The following is an 18,733-nucleotide window of genomic DNA, read 5'->3' as shown; positions in this document are numbered from 1 at the left end:
GTTTGCACTGGGGATCATGATTCGTTTCACCCCAAACAAACCACAATCTGAAGCCAAGCTTTGTTCTTGGCTTATCAAACATGGTCTGTTTTGGCAAAACAAACTATGATCCCCGGTTTGGATGCAATGCTAAATCAAGGATTGTTGCTCCAGTTTGCTGGTGGGAAACCATGAAGCAGGAATTATCCATGTGTTCACAGTAAACCATTGCTTACCGCAATAAGTCTATATATGTTTGCCACCTGGGATATAAAATATTGTGAGTAAAGTATCAGAAAAGCTGCAGCTCAGTCGAAGGATCACAGGCTCTGCATGCAAAGTTCCCAGGTTCAACTCCTGGCACCTTCAGGTAGGGCCCTGTCTGGAATTATGGAAAACCAATGCGGGTCACTGTAGCTAATACTAAGTAGTGCAAACATGTTGGTATGAGGCAGCTTCCTATGATCCTAAATAAACAATATGCTACGCATGTAGAAGTATTGCCTTTTCACAAAAATGTCCCCATCATGTAAAAGACAAGTACGGATGGAGGTGTCAACCTGAGAACATGCCTCCACTTCTAAAAAATGGGTCCAATCCCCAGAGATGTTCACCTGGTACCTAGATGTCATTTCAGCACCTGACCACAACCATTTCCCCAGGCTTTGGACTATACTATTTTTAGTGGAGGAAGTAGTTTTGCTGTGCTTTCAGATAAGGCCTGCTGTTTTATCTGCTGTTGCTGTTGCTGCACTTGACATTTTGCTGGAGTGTTTTATGTTCATTTCACCCTGGAAACACTGTGTGTTGGAAGGTGTGGGGTTGTAAATTCAGGAAATGCAATGCCTGAAAAGGACTGAAGTGGCAAAGGATGCTGCATCTCTCCTTGGGAGAACCCATGCTTTCTTTGCAAGTAGTCTTGATATTTCCAGTTAAAATAAGCTCAGGAAGCAAGGCTGGGGGAAAGACACCTGCTTTTGACTCTGAAAAGATCAGTACTAGGCTAGGTGGACCAATGGTCTGACTCTGTCAGCTTGTTCAGATGTTGCACTGAACACAACTGCAAGCTGTCTATACACACGGATGAGTGTTTGTGTGAAAGGAGGTACACGTGTTGATTTGTACAGCTCAACTAATTTGTACACAGGTACACAGATTGTACACAACTTGAATATATTATGTAAGCATCCCTAGGAACATGGGAAGCTGCCTTATATTGAGTCAGACCATAGGTTCAGTTTAGCTCTGTATCGCCTAATCTGCACTTCCAGGGTTTCAGACAGATCTTTCCGAGACTTACCTGGAGCTGCTGGAGAGTGAACCCAGGACCCTCTGCATGCACCGCAGGTGCTTTTCCAATGAGCAGCAGCTCCAAGCTCAAACACTCTGCTGTTGAGCCTCTTGGCCTGCTACTCTTTTCACCACCTGCTCTGGGGCAAAACTAAATCCCTTCTTCCTACTGCAGGTGGTGGAAGAGTGTTCGTTAAAGAGATACTTTAGCAGAGCTGCATTCTTGGCTATGACTCTCAGCTTGGCACCTGGGGACTCTAATTGCAAATGCCCAAACCAAATTTGGGTGTGTTGGAAATAGCCCCAAAATATAATCATATGGACTGGAAAGGGCTTCATAAGCTACATGTGACATTTCCCCCCCCCCTTTAGTCAACAAGGAGCGTGACAAAGTCTCAGTAACTGTGTCAACAGCCATACGTGATAGAAGCCATCTGCACACAAGGGGCCTGTAACAGCCGGTGGCATTTAGGATGTGTGCCGAAAACTGGCATGGTCTGTGCCTTGAGCCTCTTGGTACATTGTGTGCACAACGGCATCGCAGTGCAAGTGACCTCACAGGGCTCAGCTGGGCCCAGAAGCTAAGGAGACATGTAGTCATGGCTATGATGACAGGAGGGCCATTCAGCATCTTAAGAGACAATAAAGGATCCGTGTGCCCACTTTTTCCACCACCACCACCCCTTCTCCTCTCCTCCTCCCCCTGCCCTCAAAAGCAGAAGCCCAGGCCAGAGTCCCACATCATGCAGATGAATAGCAGGTCTGTTCCAGCAGCTGTGCTTTCCCTCCCACCCAGCAAAGGCACTGGGAGACTCCAGAAAGCTGCAGAGACTTGGTCTCTTGTCCGGGCTGAGAGGATTGAAAAGAAAACCTGGGAAGAAAAAAAGGGGGGGAAAAGATGGGATCGGAAGGAGAAATGATCAACCTTCATGTGAGTCCATTTTGGGCATATCAAGGAGGGGTTGGGGGCTGGTGAGTGAGGCCTAATGCTTGTCAGTCACTTCTTTGTCTCTTTTTTATTTCACCCTCTGCCTTTCTTTGAAGTCTCTTTCTGGATATATCTCCTCTCACCTCCTTCATGCCCTCTGTCACTTTCTGGGCTGTTCACAGGAGCCAGATCCCAACAGGGCCCATCAAAGGACTGATAAGCTTTTCTGATAGGGAGGAGAGTCCCAGACAAGGAGAGCTGCTTAGAAAGAGCTTTTCTTGAGAGAGGCAAGCGTGCCTGTTTGACAAGCTGGGAAAAGTTATTCCATCTCTCTCTGTCCTTCCTCACAGAGCCCTTCTGTGCTTGATTAGAAAACGTTCCCAACCCGAGGCATGAGGGGAAAAAGAAATAAACACTGCAAGACCGAAGCGAGACAGCCCTGGACCCAAATTCCTACCTGGGGTTCCTAGAGAAACAAAACCTCTTGATCCAGCCCTCTCAGGCTCCTCTTTTTTTGCTCCTCAGAATTTGTTTGCTGAGGAGAGGCGCTTCCTAGAACTCGGGTGTCTCTTGAATGGGCTGCTTATTGCAGATGGATTGCATTTTATTTAAAATAAACCCCGCCAAAGCAAAGGAGAGAGTTGAGTTTTAAGAGTTTTTAAAGTTTAAAGTTGACCACACAGCAAGACTTAACAGATGTTGAGGTATTTTATATCTTGTTTATTTATTTGCCATAGTTATAACCCACTCTTCCTTGTTAATGCAATCCCAGAACGAGAAAGGACACTAAGGCAGCACAAGGAAATAATATTATTTTTATGCAGCTTAATGTAAAAAGAGACAGGGATAAATAATCTGACCAAACCCAAAGAGTACTCATTAATGGTTCCTCATCATCCTGGAAAAACGTGGCCAGTTTTTCAGGGCCCGTTGTTCAAAATCTTTGTAAACAACTCGGATAAAGGGATTGAGGGGGTGCACATCAAATCTGCAGATGATTCCAAACTGGGAGGGGTAGCTAAGGCTGCAGAAGACAGAATCAGATTTCAACATGACTTTAACGAGCTGGGCCCAAGATAACAAAGATAGAAATGTAAAGTTCTGCACTTAAGCAGGAAGAACAAGATGTACAAATATAGGATGGGGGACACCTGGCTTACTAGCAGTACATGTGAAAAGGATCTAGTGGTCTTGGTGGACTGCAAGTTGAACATGAATCAACTATGTGACACAGCAGCAAAAAAAGCTAATGCTCTTCTAAGCTGCATCAACGGAAGTCTACTGCCCAGTTCAAAGGAAGTAATAGTACCACTCTATTCTGCCTTGGTTCGACCACACCTGGAATACTGTGTCCGATTCTGGGCACCACAGTTTAAGAAGGATGTTGACAAGCTAGAACATGTTCAGAGGAGGGTAACCAAGTTGACAAAGGGTCTGGAAACCAAGCCTTATAAGGAATGGTTGAAGGAGCTAGAGCAGGCAAATCATTGAAGCCCCTATCAGAACATCTAAATCAGAGATTGCCAACATGGTGCCCTCCAGATGTTTTGGACTACAACTCCCATCATCGCTCAGCGTTACCAATTATGAGGGACTATTGGAGTTGTAGTCTACATCTGGAGGGAACTGTGTTGGTTACCCCTGATCTACTAAGGCATTTTGTTGGTCACTGTGAGAAATAGGATGCTAGACTAGATAAGCCTTTAATTTAATCCAGCATGGTTTTTATGTTCACCCCTCTTGCCCCCCTCTAAGCCCACCTTTTCTTGTGAAGTCCTTTTTAATTTCCCTGTCCTAGTCTTTCTAGCCATGCATACTGATAACATTGTTTAAGCGACCTCCTATAATTGGCAGTGCATAAAAATATATGACTTGCTAACATGCCAAAAGATGGGAGCTTTCAAAATATTTGTTGTGGATTCCTAAAACTGTTCATATTATAGCATTCTAGTGTCAGAAATGAGGGGAGATGTAGCACTAGGGATGGTGATTCTCGGTTTCAGCTTCTCTCACTTCTGCATTTTCCCAATTCAGTTATCCATATTTTAACATAGTCTGCAATTTTTAAAAAAGTCATTATGTAAATTCATCAATATTTCAATGCAACTATCTTCTAATATACACGTTTTTGTATGTTTTCATTAATATGCACATTTTATTTTTGTGTGTGCATTTTTGTCCACATTACTTGGTTGGGGAATTGCATTGCCAAATTTGGAGAAGTATGACTTTAAAAGATGGCTGTGTTCACATATTGTTTCAAAAAGCATGAACTGAATCAAATGTGATCGGGAAAACGCCTGCACTGTGTGATTTACTATGGCAACTACAAATACTTTTTTAAAAAGCCTTTAAAATAAATTTGGGCAGCAGCCCAGGCATTCTCCTGGTCAGCTCCAACAGAATACCTGTCTCTGAAGAAGGACCCCTCTTTGATTCCTTCTCAGAGACCAGATGCGGAAGAGGTGGCAGAGAAGCAGCTGCTGCTGCCACTGTTGCAATGGTAATAAAACTGTTTGTTTTTCAAAGTAACGGTGGCAGGGACAGAGAAGAGGGAATAAAGGGCACTGCCACTGCAAAGAGGACAATTGTGGGGACACCTCATCAACTGGATCATTCTGGGAAACCCCTGTAATCTGGTGCTGGACCTGAATAGATCTGAGTTAATTCACTTTGTCTTTAAGCAGATCTGACTGTCTTCTGTTGGACAATACCCCCTGGGTATCACATCCATAAGGCACAAAGGATAGTTCCAAAAATTGGTGCTCAGTACTTTTTGGGGCATGAGAGCTCAGACCCAGAAACCTGTTGAATACCCTCATGTGAAGGAATATAAGAAGAGCCTGCTGGATCAGACCAATGGCCCCTCTAGTCCAGCATCCTGTTCTCACAGTAGCTAACCAGACCCCTGAGGGAAACCGACAGCAGGATTTGAGCACAAGAGCACTCTCCCCTCCTGTGGTTTACAGCAACTGGTATTTTGAAGCATTGCTGCCTCCAAGGAAGCCTGAATTGGAATTGAAAGAAGCTGTGAGTCAGAAAATGTTGTGAGGAAACAGAGCTGAGAAGTAGAAACTGGAGGAAGGCCCAGGCCAACCCCCAATGTCTCAACCACCTCCTTCAACAACTTAAAAGCCAGCATTTAGAGGCTTGCCACCTCTCCCTAAGGGAGAGAACGAAGAAAAGAGCCCTTGCTTATTTCCCTGCAAATAAACGCAGAAAAGCGACTCTTTCAGGCAAAGTGTAGCTAGCAATCTTGCCCACGCATGTTTGTCTGTGTAATGCAGAGGTAGAGGCTCTTTTGGGGTGGCCAAGGGCTGCATTATTGGGTTGGAAAGCTATGGGGGGGCTGCATTCCAATAGTGGGTTGGTCTGAACTAAAAGTGGGTGGGGCTCAGCAAATGCACACACTTAACAAAGGCACACACACACTTAGCACACAGACACACTTGACACACACACTTAATAAAGACTGTTTCCTGTCCTCTGTTTCTCCTCCGCCTTCTCACTCTTATTCTCTCACTGAATTGCATCTCTGTGCACTGAGAAGCTCCTGTCTCTCGGTGTACAGAGAGGAAATGCTGCAAACTGTTCTTACTGGATCACCAACTCCCTGCTTTCTATCACCGGGTGCTGAGAAACGACTCTGCTTTTCCCAGTATTCAGAAAGAAAAAAACAGTGAGCTGGCCAGACAGAGAACTTGCATGGGTGTGTCTTAACAGGAGAGGCCTGGCAAGCTGGATGGAGAAGTCTGGTAGTCCGGATCTGGCCCACAGGCCAGTCAAGCCAGTCATTCCCTCAGCCCTGATGTAATGTGGGAAAAATATAAAGACGGCTTAGTAAAAACAAAAATGAATGAATGAAATGATCTGTCTTTCCATTTGTTCTGTTTAGCCCAGGAGTGGGGAACACTTGACCCACAGTTGGGCCAGCATGGGCTCCAGTTTGGCCTGCAAGGCCATTTACTCAAACCACACCCACCTTCCCTATACCTAACATCAAACACGATGGAACTCATGTTTGATGTCATATGGAACTCAGTAGTGCAGCCAACCGCTGCTGAAAGCAGAGCTTGAAGTAAGCACCTTTCAGCTTTCCCTTTAACCCAACTAAGGACAGAGAAACACCTTTGCTTTTTGCACTTAGCAGGGCCAGCATCAGGAGCTGGTGTTATCAGGCACCTGCCAAGGTCCGCACCCCTTCAAGGGGTCCACTGCCAACCCCTAGAGTTTCCTGGCCCTGCTGCCACTTCTCCTTATTGTATCTTCACCAATCCATAGCATGATTTTTATGTGATTTCATTTTTAAGTTATTTGCATGCTGTAAGTCACCTGCGGAAGAGTGAAAGTGCAGAAAGGCTGAATATAAATTGTACTACTAGGTAAAGGTAATAAGGTAAAGGACCCCTGGAAGGTTAAGTCCATCCAAGGGAACTATGGGGTTGTGGCGCTCATCTCGCTTCAGGCCAAGGGAGCCAGCATTTGTCCACAGACAGCTTTCCGGGTCATATGGCCAGCAGGACCAAACTGCTTCTGGCGCAACAGAACATTGTGACGGAAACCAGAGCGCATGGAAATGCTGTTTACCTTCCCGCCGCAGCGCTACCTATTTATCTACCTGCACTAGTGTGCTTTTGAACTGCCAGGTTGGCAGAAGCTGGGACAGAGCAATGGGTGCTTACCCCATCGCAGGGATTCAAACCGCCGACCTTCTGATCCGCAAGCCCAAGAGGCTCAGTGGTGCAGAAAGGCTGAACATAAATTGTACTACTACTTCTACTGCTACTACAGATAACATTTATTGATCAAGTTTACAATGGATGCCAGTTAACTGACATAAATGCAATCACACCAAAACCTCTAGTGTCTGTCTGAAATTTGAAATGACATTAATTGGAAGCATTTGTTCCTCTCCATGGCCAAAGCAGAATTGAAACCAACCCTGGATGTTTCTTCCTTTTATTGTTCTTTTTTGGTTGTTGTTGTTTTAGCTTGTGTGAAACAAATGGAGTGCTTTGTTTGTGCATTTATTTATTTATTTAAGTAAGTAAGTAAGTAAGTAAGTAAGTAAGTAAGTAAGTAATGTGTTTGTAGTCCACTTTCCCTTTTTAAGCCATGATGCCTTTGGCAACATTCTCAGTGCTGCCCTGCTGTTCATCATTTTGCTTTTATCTTACTGTGTCCCTGATGTGAAAATTGAACGAATCAGTTTCAGGAACTAGGAAGTGTACATTTATGATTTAAGTACCCTATTTTGACATACTGGAAGTACCTTCTAGGAAATAACAACTTGTGTAGTAATTGGCGATTGTAGAGTTAAATATTGCTTGGAGCTAAGACTCCACCTGTTAGTTTGATCTTGTGGTTGCTTTCATTTTCCTGTGTAGTTGTGTGTGAGCCTGTTCATCAATAAGCAGTGACTTTTTCTGGTCACAAAGTGAGTAACGTTGCCGTCTATTGAATAAAAGCTTAGCAACTAGTTTGTAGGAGCACAACAGCTGAAAGCTGTTTTCACAAACTGTTTAGAAACTATTGTATTATTTGCAAGAATCCAGATGGGTATGATTGTAATTTCTGGCTGGAAATTTGTGCATTCGTTTTTAGTTATCTATCAAAGGACACCCTTTGACTCATCCTACAATGCGATGATAGATGTTCTGCCTTTGTGCATCGGTTCAACAGAACAAGTGCCATCAAACTTGCTCATCTTTCCTTGGACCCCACTGCCCCACATGGTGGTGACTCTTTGCCAGTGTTGTACACATATGAGCCAAGACACTGCATAGAATCAAGCCACGATAATAGCTTCCTTTGCGTGTCAAAAGATAGCAGTATATGCCGATGATGGACAGGGCTGGCTCTACTATTAGGCAGAGGGAGGTTTCCGCTTCAGACAGATGATTATGAAAAGGCAACAAATGTTTAGTTGTATTTTTACTGACAGGGAATGGCAAAGAGGCAGATGCAGGATTTATTTCCATGTGCCAAAATAACTTGATTGGCCTTGGGTACTGTGTGCACCTTGATTAGTGGAGGGGGTGGTTGACATTTGCTGCTCTGCCTTCAGCAGTATGTTGTCTAGAGCTGACCCTGAGCATGGAAGAAGAGTTTCTGCAGCAAGACACTTTGTTAACTTCCACTTAACTCTCTGAAGTACGGTTTCAGCTAAAACTGAGACACCACCACATGTACTCTGTGAATCAACACACTTTTGCACTATTTTGTAATGCACAAGAGCAGAAATCTTAACTTGTAAGTCACCTTGTAATTAGCTAGTAATTGGCATTATGATTTAAAGGGGGAATGGGGAACATGGGGCCTACCAAATGCTATTGGTTTGGAGCTGCCATCATCCCTGGCTGCTGGCCAAGCTGGCTGGTACTGATGGGAATTGGAGTGACATCAGGTGGGGATTCAGGTTCATCACTCTTGTTTCAAAGAAAAGGCAGGCTTGGAACTAGGTTCAGAATTGGTACTAGGCTCAGAATTCAGCATCCTGCAAATTTCTGCATGTTTCTAGTCCCTAAGGCTGTGAAAGTCAGCTTAAAAGTGAGTACAGGTGATAACTATTTTGCACATGTCCAGTTAATGCATGACCGCTGGTGCACAGATCATTTTAGACCCGGAAAAGGGCAGAGCGGAGTCGTAACAGGGTGGGCTTGTGTGTGCTGTGTTGAGACACACAGGGGCCAAGAACAGAATCCCCGCACAAAATAGTTGCCGCCTGTATTTGGTTTAAGGCTGCTTAAAGGTAAAGGTAAAGGGACCCCTGATCATTAGGTCCAGTCATGACCGACTCTGGGGTTGCGGCGCTCATCTCGCTTTATTGGCCGAGGGAGCCGGCGTACAGCTTCTGGGTCATGTGGCCAGCATGACTAAGCCGCTTCTGGCGAACCAGAGCATCGCACGGAAACGCCGTTTACCTTCCTGCCAGAGCGGTACCTATTTATCTACTTGCACTTTGACGTGCTTTCGAACTGCTAGGTGGGCAGGAGCTGGGACCGAACAACAGGAGCTCACCCCGTTGTGGGGATTCGAACCGCAACCTTCTGATCAGCAAGCCCTAGGCTCTGTGGTTTAACCCACAGCACCACCCGCTGCTTACTAAGAAGTAAATCCCACACAATTCAATGGGGCTTACTTCTGAGTAGGCTTTATATAGGATTGCACTGTCAACCTCAGAGGTAAGGATGGCTTGTGGGTTTTTCTAATAGCTGTGGCCCAGTCTTGATTGTCTTGCATAGTTTTTGCCATGCCCCATGGCTAACCAATAGACTATGTAAAATAATCAAATTGCAGGCAGATTAGCATAATTAGCATAATTTATAGAAGTCATAGAATCCAGTTATTCTTGCTGCTAAATTTAGATGCAGAATATGCACATGGCCTGTTGTCACATGGCTTTATTCAGAATGTAAAGGGCTGCAGAGATATATATAGAGAGAGAGTAAGAGAGAGAGAGAAGGATGAAAGCACTGAACAGATACACACACACACACACACACATACACACACACATCGTTTCCTTCATGGCGCTGACAAGAAAGTGGGTTTGGTTTGGTAACCAAAGAAAGAGACTTCCATTTTTCTGCTTCTGTGACTTTAAGTGGTTTCTGAGTGGTTACAAAATCTTTACCTTGAAAGCACATTTGTTGGCATGTGCGGAAATGGCCAACTAATGCATGCTTTCTAGTGCAACAGAGCCCTTTGCTCTCTTTTAGTGGTTTTCCTAGAAATGTGACCAACTGAGGTTGCTGACTGATGAAGCCCTGCCCCTCTGCTGTTAGACTTAAGCAAGGCCTTTTAGGGTCAAAGAGCATGTGGCCTGGGAGGCCCATGATCAGATCTCCTGTTACCTTTTAAAAGCAATCCCGGGGTGGAAGGATTTGAACTGGGCCTCTAGCACTGGAGAAGTAGGGAAGGGGACTTTGGGACTGCCTATCTAGCAGGAGATTCCAACCAGCCTGAAATTTAAGTGTGTAGTTAGAATGAATAAAAGCAAAAAAACCTGGACTTCCTGTTTTTAGGAAAGTGTGACAGTGGGAAAGCACTGAAAAGTGTGATTAAGGGAAGACCCATAAACACTCAGTTATCAACTAAGGGTGAATGGTCATCGCTGTTCTAAAGAATCCAGACATCTTCATAATATTCCACTTCTTCCCATAGGTACCACCAGTTCTTTTTTCCTCTCTTCAGGGGGTACTCAAGGGTATGCAGTATTGGCACCTCTTTTTGTTGTTAAAAAGTGTGACACTTACTGTAAGAACTTCATGGTGAGTACCATCACCTATTTTTCTAGAAGAAAAAGCACTGCGTACCACTTCCAGAGGCGGTTTTAAGGTATTGTGACTGGTGTGGTTGCACTGGGCGCCGACTGCTGGGGTGCCACAACAATGGTGTAGAAGGCAGCGTGTGAAGAGTGTGTGTGTGCTGAATTTTAACATCACTCTGAGTGCCACTGAAATTTGAGAGCCCAAGATCTGCCACTGCTACCTCCACTGCCAATGCAAGTGCTCTACAGAATGTATTTTTGTAGTGGATGTAGGTGCCTATTGGGTCATGGCTGTGTTATCACTAACCACCACCAGAACGTTTCCACCTCCTGTGCCTTCCCTACGATTTTAGAGGTTCAGTGTGTCCTAGGGCAACATTCCAGTGCACGATCCTTGTCTAGCCCTTAAAAAGACTTCCATTTTTATTTTTTAAATTAAATACTATCTTTTTCATCCAACTATGTAAGCATCCCTTTTCCAGAGTTATATCTGCCCTAATTATTTTGTAAAAGAAGTATACTTAACATATAAGCACATATAACTCGGCAGCAAGGGTTGTTCTCCTATCATCTCTGCACTGGAGGATTGAAGGATATTCTGCAAAAGGTTCCGTGCAGTTGAGGGCACTTCGACAGCTAAAGGTCATCTGTATAACCTGTAAGTACAAAAGGAAAGGGGAGAAAGAAGTGGAAGGGAACGTATCCAGGTGGTATCTGAAACTTGTCCAAACTCTTTAGCCAGGGCCAGATAATATTGCCAATATAATGGTGATTTAAGATGTGGAGCAAAAGTTATGTCTGTTCCAAAACTCACACAGTGCTGTGACTGTACTCTGAGCTAGAAAGTGTTCCACAAATAACCTAACATTGTGATGCTAGAGAGCTTGGGGCATGAAAATATGCACAGAAGGGATTTTTTTGTAAGTTGCCACTAATTTTATCTTTGTTGTATAATTGAACTGTGATATTTCTCCCCTATCCTCTAAATTGTCCTTTGCTCGTTCATCATAACTACCCTGGGGTACATTTTTCTGCATATTGGAGAAAGGGAGCCTATAGATAGTCACTCTGCATGGAGGAACTGGAGCATATAGAGAGAGAGAAATAGAGAGGTATCGTGTATGAGCCAGGAGTATGAGTTGAGAGATACTTAATCCAGAGCTTACCTGCGGGTAGAATTAGACACGATAGTAGATGTGGAACTGCCATGGTACCATGTTGTTTCCTGCCCCTCTATCTGCTCCATAACATCTAGTTTGCCACCATCCAGAATGTGCCACCACTGTGCTCTGCACTAGCCCTAGGATGGCCACTTAGCCATTGCCAGATATGAGGAAATGCATCATCAGAAATAGGACACAGATTTGCATAAACGTTGCTTGTGCTAATTTATATAGATGGAAATTTGTAAATAGTCACTGTAATTTACATGGAACAGTGGTTCTCAAACTTTTTTTTCTGGGTCACACTTTCAGGATAAAACTTTGCTCTTGAGTCACTCCACACCAAAACTTTTATTGATAAGAAATTCACTGGAAAACAAAAAGAAACAACTCCTAGCAGTGTTTGATTTATAACATAGAACACAACCGCTTTATTATATGATCATGGGACATCCAGAAAACATAAAACAATGCAGCTACATAGGACCATGACTCATTCCCAACTTACGATTATAAACAAGCCTCTTACATAGGTACCTTAAGTATGTATACAAACTCAGTGAGAGGTGTCAGCTTGCTTTTGCCAGGTAATCTCCTTTATATTGGGTCTAATTCGAGACAAACTCTTATCTCCTCATCAACACAAATGAAACGTTTACATGATTCTGAGACTGTCCTTGAATCTTCCTGTCACACTCCTGCCACACCAGTGTGGCTCCACACACCATTGAGAATCACTGAAATAGAAACACAATACTGTACATCTTACTATGGTGTGGACAGTGACCAGGTGAGCTGTGTGCCTGTCCAGTCTGCTGTACAAGTGGACTACTTCCATGCTCCTGATTCCTTGCTGCCCTCCCTTCTTATGGGTCTATATCTTTAAACCAGACTTGGAGCAGACAGCCTTTCAGATAGAGGACTACTTCAGATAAAAGACTGTAAAGTAGCCACTCTACTGCCCTGCCCAGCCTCACCCTCTGTTCGCCAAGGGAGTGAGGCAGTGCCCAGTGCAATGAGAGGCAAATCTGTCAGTTACATTTTCTCTCAGCTTATTTTTCCAATCTTAAATTCAGTTCTCCAAATTTGTGCATCCCTTTGCACGTAAAAACAAATACCAGTAAGTGCTCGCGATAATTCATCAGCAATTTAGTGTGCATTTCTCCTGATAGACACATTTTTGCATGCAAATTTCCCTAATATAATGCTTTTAATTTTTTTTAATTAATATGTACATTCTCATGCAGTTTTCCTTTTTACACACATTTTGGTAGACATTATTTGGTTGGAGAACTGCATTGCAAAATTTGGAGAAGTGTGACTTTCAAAGGATAACTGTGTTTCAGTTCCTGTATTGTTTCAGGAAACATGAATTTGGTAGTTTTGACCAAACCAAAATCTTTCTCCAGGCCCTAACTCTAACGTTCTGGTATTTGCCTCTGGTTTAGTTATCTGCTGCTCCTGCTTTTTTAAGCAGCCAGTGCTACTCTTGTTTGTTTGATATCTCCACTCTGAAGCTGATGGTGTCACCATCAACACCTGATTATTACTTACGTTAATCAGGCTGAACTTTCCATCAGTTGAGGCCAATGATGGGAGGGTGTGGGAAACTCTCTTAACTATGCTTCAGAATTGTAAAAGGCTTCAGCTTCGACATTGTTAAGTTAGAGCCAATTGCTTATTAAGCTGTTCCAAGTGCTTGATTAGATAGAATAATGAACTTGGGCAATTTAGTATTTTAAGTCTTTGTTTGGATGCTCTTGGTGGGCTACCAACAGTGAATGCAGACATTTTGATTGAGCTATATTTTGCTAATGGTACTGCTGCTGAGCAATTATCTGTCACTGCTCAACTGCATCATGCAGTCATTGTCAACATACTTCCACATCAGCCAGTCATTGGCTAGGGAAATAAATTGTGAAACACATTGTTGGGAACTTGAATGGCTAGTCTTCTGGTTGTAAATCAACTGTAGCATGCTTTGTCCAAGAAATTGGACATGCTGAAATGTTTTTTTCTTTTTAAAAGGGTAGGTGTGTGCACAGACATAGAGTAGGAATGCAAGAAACTGCCTTTTACTGCGGCAGACCATTTATCCATCCATCTCGGTATTGTCTACACGGACTGGCAGGAGCTTACTTAGCCCTACCTAGAGATGCTGGGGATTGAATTTAGGACCTTTTGCCGACAAAGTGGTTGCTCTGTTACTGAGCAAAATAATGGAGTTGCAACAGGGAATGCTGTTGACAAACTTTGTAGAAGACTGTGGTGCCTAGAGCCATAACCAAAAGATAAAACCATTTAAAACTCAACTAAACTTCTGATACCATGTTAGAAGTTTCATAGAAAGACCCCCTAAGTAAGATTTTGAAGTGCAAAGCCAGGATGGTTATTCAAAAGCCCGACAAAGATTAGAAATTATGCTATAAATTTATTTACCGCCACCTGCAGGCATGATGGAAAGTAATGATTTGCTAACATATGCAGCATTTTCCCTTATAGCTGTGAATAATAAATATAAATAGCTCTGCCCCTCTCATGCATACCAAATTGTATTGTAGAAGCTATAATTTAATGTGAAGTTTGGAATCAGAAATAAGGCCGACAATGTAATTATTACTCATTGCTGCTCAGCTCTGATGCATTCTTTGGCTTCCCTTTGTTATAGAGTTAATACAACCATGGACATAATCCAGCAAGAGTGTTACAATATGCTATCAGGACTGTCTAGGTCGGGCCTCAAAATATTGTTGAACTACAGCTCCCATTGCTCCTCACTGTTGACAGTGTTGGCTGCAACTGATGGGAGATGGATTCCAACAACATCTGGAGAACCAGATGTCTCACCTCTGTTCTAGGCAGTGGTACAGCTAAGTAACTTCAGATCATGAATTTATGACCCTCCTTTTTTGATGGTCCTGTTTAATACAGTGGTACCTTGGGTTAAGTACTTAATTCGTTGCGGAGGTCTGTTCTTAACCTGAAACTCTTCTTAACCTGAAGCACCACTTTAGCTAATGGGGCCTCCCGCTGCCACCGTGCCACCGGAGCACGATTTCTGTTCTTATCCTGAAGCAAAGTTCTTAACCTGAAGCACTATTTCTGGGTTAGCAGAGTCTGTAACCTGAAGCGTATGTAACCTGAAGCGTATGTAACCCGAGGTACCACTGTACTTCAGTTGTGAAGCACACAGTTCACATTTATCTTCTCTTTCCCACTGGAGCCTCCAAATCTGTGCTTTGCTGCCCCCAGTGGTGAGGCATTTGAGGCCTGGAAAACTGAAAGCTTTCCAGGGTGATTATGTCCTCTCAGGTTTCAGAACGACTCCACCTCTCCAGGCAGCCCATCGGTTTCCCCTGACCAGGGCAATGAAGACAGTAATTCTGCTTATTGCATAGATAATGCAGTCTCTTTTCTGTATGGTCCTTTGCACAGCTTGAGTTTGAAGCTGCTGCTTTTTAATCTGAAATACTTTGTGTATGTCAGAGTCTAAACAGAGTAATGTTATATTTGCAGGAGAAAATCAAGTTCTGTATTGTTTGATGGTGGGGGGAACCGGGACCGGGACCACAGATGGTCCCTAGTGGCATTCTGGTTTTCTTTGGGACTTTTCTTATTCGTGAAAACGAAATAAAATATTTTTTAAAAGTAAAGAGGTCTCTTGTCTGGTCTTCCAGTACCGTTTCCAAAATCCTGAGGCCAGATTTCAGTTCCAATCCATGCATAAGCAACCATCTCTCTGTACAATGTGCAGGACAGATCTCAAAATGTTTGTTTCTTGGTGTCTTTGAAATTTGAATCAAGCACCTTTTGTACTGCCAGGGGTTGGTTGGTTTGAAATTTGAGTAAATTTGTTTGTTGAGTTGTCTTGAAATTTGAATAAAGCAGGTTGCTTACCATCAGGAGTTAAAGCCACCCATTATGTACCGTAACTCCCACCGAAGCTAATAGATTTATTCTAGGGATTAATTTAGCCTCCAGGGTGACAATCAGGCTGAAGAATCTTGTGACAACAGGCTCCATCATGACTGCATTCTTGTGGGGCAGGAGGAACAACTTCTTCATTATCTATGTCTCCATAAGCAGCAGAAGAGCAAATGAATTCTCAGCACAAGCCTCTGTGTTTTTCCTCAGAAGTAAGTCCCATGGAGTTCAGTGGGACTTCCTAAAGGAAACATTTGTGGCAGGCATGGGGACTCCTGGGGACAGCCTTCCAGGGACCACATTCTGTCGGTGGGTGGGGCCAGAGGGGAAAATGGGTGGGGCAACAGATGCAACACTTACTTTTTGTACAGCTATATTTGAACAGCAGCAGCAGCAACAACAGCAACAATTTATTACCGTATTTCTACCCCGCCCATCTGGCTGGGTTTCCCCAGCCACTCTAGGCGGCTTCCAACAAAATACTACAATACAATAGTCCTTCAGATATTAAAAGCTTCCCTAAACAGAGCTGCCTTCACAAAACACAACACAAAAGCCAGAGGGTTCTCTGCACACACCCTTCTCTCTATTCTGGCAAGCAAGAGGATTTAATCACAGTCCAGCAACACATTCCTGCCAGGCAACACAATGAGAGTGTGAAATAAGGAAGGTGTGGGGAGAAAGGGTAAGGTGTGAGGAGGGATTTGGCCTGGGAAGAACCCTCATAGAGAGACGTGGAGGGCCACATTTGAACCCTGAGCTTCCCTGCCACTGGTGTATAGCAGAAGCTAATTTAGTATTGGGCCAGCCTTATGTTTCTTGGCCAAAGCAGGATTTGAATTCTGGTCTCCCAGGCCAACAGTTGAACCACTGCTCCACCACTCAGCTGGCATTGAGAAGGAGAGCATGATACTGTGCAGCTGAAGAAGAGACATCACTATGTAACTGCTGTAATGGGAGCTGGTGATGCCTGGGTCCTTTGCATTGAGTGGCACCATTTTTCTGCTGAAAGCCTATGAGTCAGCACAGCTGCAGAGAGACCATGAATGAAGGGGCAGCTCAGAAAAACAAGGTCAGCTGACACAGGCAAAATAAACACATCAGGGGCAGGACACAAACACCCCCCTCTCCAGCCCGCCCTGGTTTATCTATCTTTTTAATCTTTATCTTTAAAAAAAACCACAAAAAACACACCACCGCTATACGTCATTATCCTGTGTTGGTTCTTTTCTCATCGGCTTTGGGGCCTCTCTGAGAGAAGGTACGAGCCATGAGGATCCCTGGCCTATTTAGCAATATTTTAAAAGGTTAGTCCAAATAGCAAACAAGACAGCTTGATCCACACGCAGCAAAAGTCGCAGAAGGGATAAGAGAGGGAGCTGTGCCCTTCAGCTCCATGATTATGAATAGGCACTAAAGCACGCTTAACTTTCTGCTGATTGCATTATGGGGATGTTATCCTCAGCACGTAACCTAAGTGGTGAAAATAACGTCCACATAGGTAGCTGCAATCTGTAGGTTAAGTGCACTTTGAGGCCCATTTAAATCAATGAGATTGAAGGCCACAATTAATTGTCCACATACCATCAGTTGCCTGCATTACTCTGCCTCTGTTTTTTATAATAATTTTAATAATAATTTTATTATTTGCACCCCACCCTAATTGCTGCGAATCACAAGTGGAGAGAACAGCCCATTCCATCGAAGTGAGGAAGCATTTGCCCATGGCAGGATTTCTTTACCAAAAAGAAATTACTGGCCGTGGGGTGGTACTGTTTGAGACTAGAAGGCCAGGCTTCAGGGTGATTAAGCATGCTCCTCCAAACAGAAACTACTTGGGACTCCAAATGAAATGTTTTGAGGATTAGGCCTTTAAGAAAAAAATTAAATTTCTGATTCCCTGCTCACTTAAAGAACTAATGGGGTTTATACAGGTCTTTCTCAAATTAATCTGTTTTGAGTGCTGGCAAAAGAACAGATCCTCCACAGCCTGTTTTGTATGGAATATGGTGGTTCAAGAGGATAAAAAAAAAGGTTAACGTTTGTAAGAACCTGGAGAAAAATGGTTCTGTTGGAAATATTTCCCCAGCATGATAATAGATTTCTTTTTTAATGGCTTGGTTTGCACATAATGCTAAGCCATGCTTTACATAAACCAAGGTTTATAAACAAGCAGCAAACAATGGTTTAGGAGTGTGGCTTTTTCATGGTTAAGAAACCATAGTCAAGACACTAGGCCAAGTTTGGATGATCAAATTAAACCTTGCTTTACTAAATTAAATCATGGTTTATAAACCATGGCTTTGTCTTATGTGTGAACCTGATCAGTGAGTTGAAAGGAACTCTGGTCATGCCAAAAAGAAGCATTTGTCCCTTGTGCCTTTCTTTTTCTTTTATGCCAGAACCAAGCCCTTTCAGATCTTGTCTTAGTACAAATTAATTCCATCCAACATATCCCTCCAATGGCTAGTCTGATCTCCAAGACTTAGTGGTCTTTTGGGCACTGCTTTCTCCCTGCCAGTAGCGATTTTACTTGACAGAGTGGATTTTTTGAAACTCTAGGAACTGGGCCAGCTTCGTGGTGAGCTCAGGTATTTACGCTTTGGGTGGGGAGAGCTTTCATTTGAATGGGTCACTTTAAAGCTCTTCCTCCAGGCTCATTTTCACAATGTATAAACAAGGAGTGTTCTGGCTCCGGTAGAAGCAGCTGACTTCACTGTTCTGGCCAGCTGCAGGGAAAGGTGTTGCTCCAGCAGCCATCAATGTAGAAAGGATATAGAGGGAGGGAAAGACACATGATGGTGTTGCTGTTGAGCCAGAGAGAAGCGGCATGCTCAGTTTTGACCTGAGAGCATTTTATACAAGCAAAAGGCTTGTCATTGTGACAGGCGGGGATGTGAAATGAAAGGGAGACTGGGGAGGATCCAAGCACTGTGCACTTTGCAGAAATTCTGTAAACTGGGCTATCTTCACTACACTGAGTGCAATTTCATGTTTGTCTTTGCTTTTAAAATTATTATTTTTAAAAAGCCATGTGAGAGTGAGTGGGAAACAGGTTCAAGGCATGCAAGGAGTGGGAGATAATCCCCTCCATGCTTCCTTCCTGGAAAATAAATCCCTTTTCCCTGAAGCTGCTTATTTTCTCCAGGTGGGAAGCTACTCTTGGCAGCAAGGTAG

The 18,733-nt window shown here is 43.6% G+C and overlaps 2 protein-coding genes across 3 annotated transcripts in view; one reads left to right on the top strand and one right to left on the bottom strand.

Moving 5' to 3' along the window:
• B4GALNT3 (beta-1,4-N-acetyl-galactosaminyltransferase 3) overlaps positions 1–18,733 on the bottom strand; it is a 237,224-nt gene that overhangs the window by 106,881 nt on the left and 111,610 nt on the right. The window lies entirely within an intron of this gene.
• NINJ2 (ninjurin 2) overlaps positions 1,941–18,733 on the top strand; it is a 50,990-nt gene continuing 34,197 nt past the window's right edge. The window contains exon 1 of one of the 2 annotated variants that reach the window (XM_053407164.1): positions 1,941–2,200. In XM_053407164.1, coding sequence (XP_053263139.1) covers positions 2,168–2,200 — 33 coding nt within the window. In that variant the 5' untranslated portion in view covers positions 1,941–2,167. The remainder of the gene's footprint in view (positions 2,201–18,733) is intronic. The other variant, XM_053407165.1, reaches the window with a different exon arrangement.

Source organism: Podarcis raffonei, chromosome 10 (assembly GCF_027172205.1).
Source record: "Podarcis raffonei isolate rPodRaf1 chromosome 10, rPodRaf1.pri, whole genome shotgun sequence".
Taxonomy (NCBI): Eukaryota; Metazoa; Chordata; class Lepidosauria; order Squamata; family Lacertidae; genus Podarcis; species Podarcis raffonei.
This window is presented reverse-complemented; position numbering and strand designations above follow the sequence as displayed.